Raw genomic sequence first — 2,037 nt, forward strand, 5'->3', positions numbered from 1 at the left:
TCTCTCTCTCTCTCTCTCTCTCTCTCTCTCTCTCTCTCTCTCTCTCTGTCTCTCTCTCCCCTTTAGTAGCCTCTTTCTTCTCTGAAACCACAGGTGAGCGTGTTAGGCAGTTGACTGGACTGCCAATCCTTTCAGGCTGGAACTACTCTTTCCAGCATGCTAGGATCAAACCAAGGAAAAGAAGCATTGACTCCCAGGACAAAAAGGAACCCTCAGCCTGAAGACAGGAGAAAGGCAAGAGGAACTGCCTCAAAACCAGCAGCGTCAAAAACCAGGACTTGATTAGGACAGTCTGGCCCAGCATCAAGGCAGGAGCCCAGATCTAGGGGACTGCTAAGGATTTCTAAGACAAAATAGTACAGGCAGGAGTGTTGGAAGGAAGACACTGAGGCAGAGGAGTGGGCCCTAGCCAGAGGGCCAGGCAGGACTGAAGGCCTCAGGTCTCCTGGGGCCCCTTCTCTGAGACCCAAGTTGCCTCTCTTGTCCCTAGAAGGCCATGGGTGGTAGGAATGGACAGCCAGGGAGCATTATCTTCAAAAGGATTCCTGCTGACAGTCCCTCAGCCCAGTCCCTATCCCCCACTGGGCCATCTCCAAAGGCAGAGGTGACCTCACCTCCTACAGCAAAGGAAGGTAGAGGAACAGGCAGGTGGGTGAGGCAGAAACCTCCCTCTCCCTGGCGTTTATTCTCAGATACATCCTTCTCTCATTGGAAAAGGACAGTCCACCTCATTCCTGACTCCCCACAACCTCCTCTCAGGGAAAGGGACCCAGGCAGAAAAGAACTAACTGCTGGCCTTGGCCTCCATGCTCCCAGCCTCGCCCCTGCACCACACTGGCTCCAAAGCCCCAGAGATCTCAGACCTGAAAACAAAGGAAGATAGACAGATCTTAGAATCCTTGAGGAAAGGGAAGTACACAGGGCAGCTGCTGGAGGAGAGAAGGAGCTTGGACACTGAAGGAGGGTGTAAGGAGAGTTCTACAAAGATCCCACTCAAGACACTGAAGGAAAGAAACCAGGTAGGCCTCCTTGGGCAGGACTGATGCAGGCGTGGCCAGTAAGAACCGCTAGGGCCTGACTGGGGTGTGTCACATCGGTCTCACCTTGTCGATGAAGGAGGCAAATTTGTTGTTGAGGGTTTTGATCTGTTCACGTTCCTCCTGGCGCACCTGCTGGATTGTGGGGTCGATGTCCAGCCTCAGCGGCGCCAGCAAGTTCTGATTGATAGTGATCTCTCTGATGCCAGAGCCCATCGGGCTTCCATAAGCAGAGCGCATGGCCATGCGTGGCCTAGAGGTGCCCAGGCCATAGAGGCTGCTGCTACCAAAGCCACCGGCACGGCCCGAGCTCAGGCGCATCTGGGCACCTCGGCCGGGGAAGGCAGTGGAGCGAGAGCTAAAGTGGATGGACATAGCGGCTGGTCGTGGCTGGCTGGACCTGGCGGACGAGGAGCAGAGAGAACTGGCTGACCTCAGGCAGACTGCAACCTTTTATTCCTCCGTGAGGGCCCTGAGCACACACAGGTGGGGACAGGGCGGGGCTGGCCGCTGGCCACCTTTCTCTGCCGCCAGGGGCTCTGGGGCCGCCTTCTGCCCTTGTGTCGCCTCCAGCCGCCGCCCAGGCTCTCTGTCCACGCCAGAAATGTATGCAGAATGTCAAACGCCATCATGGGACAGCCTCGAAGTGTCAGGATGCCTCAGACACCCGCAGTCCAGAAATCTCTGGGCCTTCTAAGAGACCACCTTACAGTTGGTAGAGGAAGGAGGCTTCCTGGAGCAGTCCTGGGATGGGAATACCCAGATTCCTGAGGCCAGCAGGGAAGCTAACTTCTACAAAAGAAAGTGAAGGACAAACTTAAGCTCCAGCTGAGAAAGTTGAAACCCCTCACCCACTGGCTAGGGAAGCCCAAGGCATTATAGGACACTTCCTCCCAGCCCTGCTGCTCCTGGAGAGATCTGATGTTCAGTTTGCGTAACCTGACCCGGTGATGAGCCTCTTTGCTGTTTTCCTAACTGCAGTACACCCTGCCCACTCCAC

General features: G+C 55.7%; 1 protein-coding gene across 1 annotated transcript in view; it reads right to left on the bottom strand.

Moving 5' to 3' along the window:
* The window catches only part of Krt7 (keratin 7), a 13,875-nt gene extending 12,463 nt beyond the window's left edge, over positions 1-1,412 (bottom strand). The window contains exon 1 of the mRNA XM_026782678.1: positions 1,104-1,412. Coding sequence (XP_026638479.1) covers positions 1,104-1,412 — 309 coding nt within the window. The remainder of the gene's footprint in view (positions 1-1,103) is intronic.
* Positions 1,413-2,037: the final 625 nt, after the last annotated feature.

Source organism: Microtus ochrogaster, chromosome 15, assembly GCF_000317375.1.
Source record: "Microtus ochrogaster isolate Prairie Vole_2 chromosome 15, MicOch1.0, whole genome shotgun sequence".
Lineage (NCBI taxonomy): Eukaryota > Metazoa > Chordata > Mammalia > Rodentia > Cricetidae > Microtus > Microtus ochrogaster.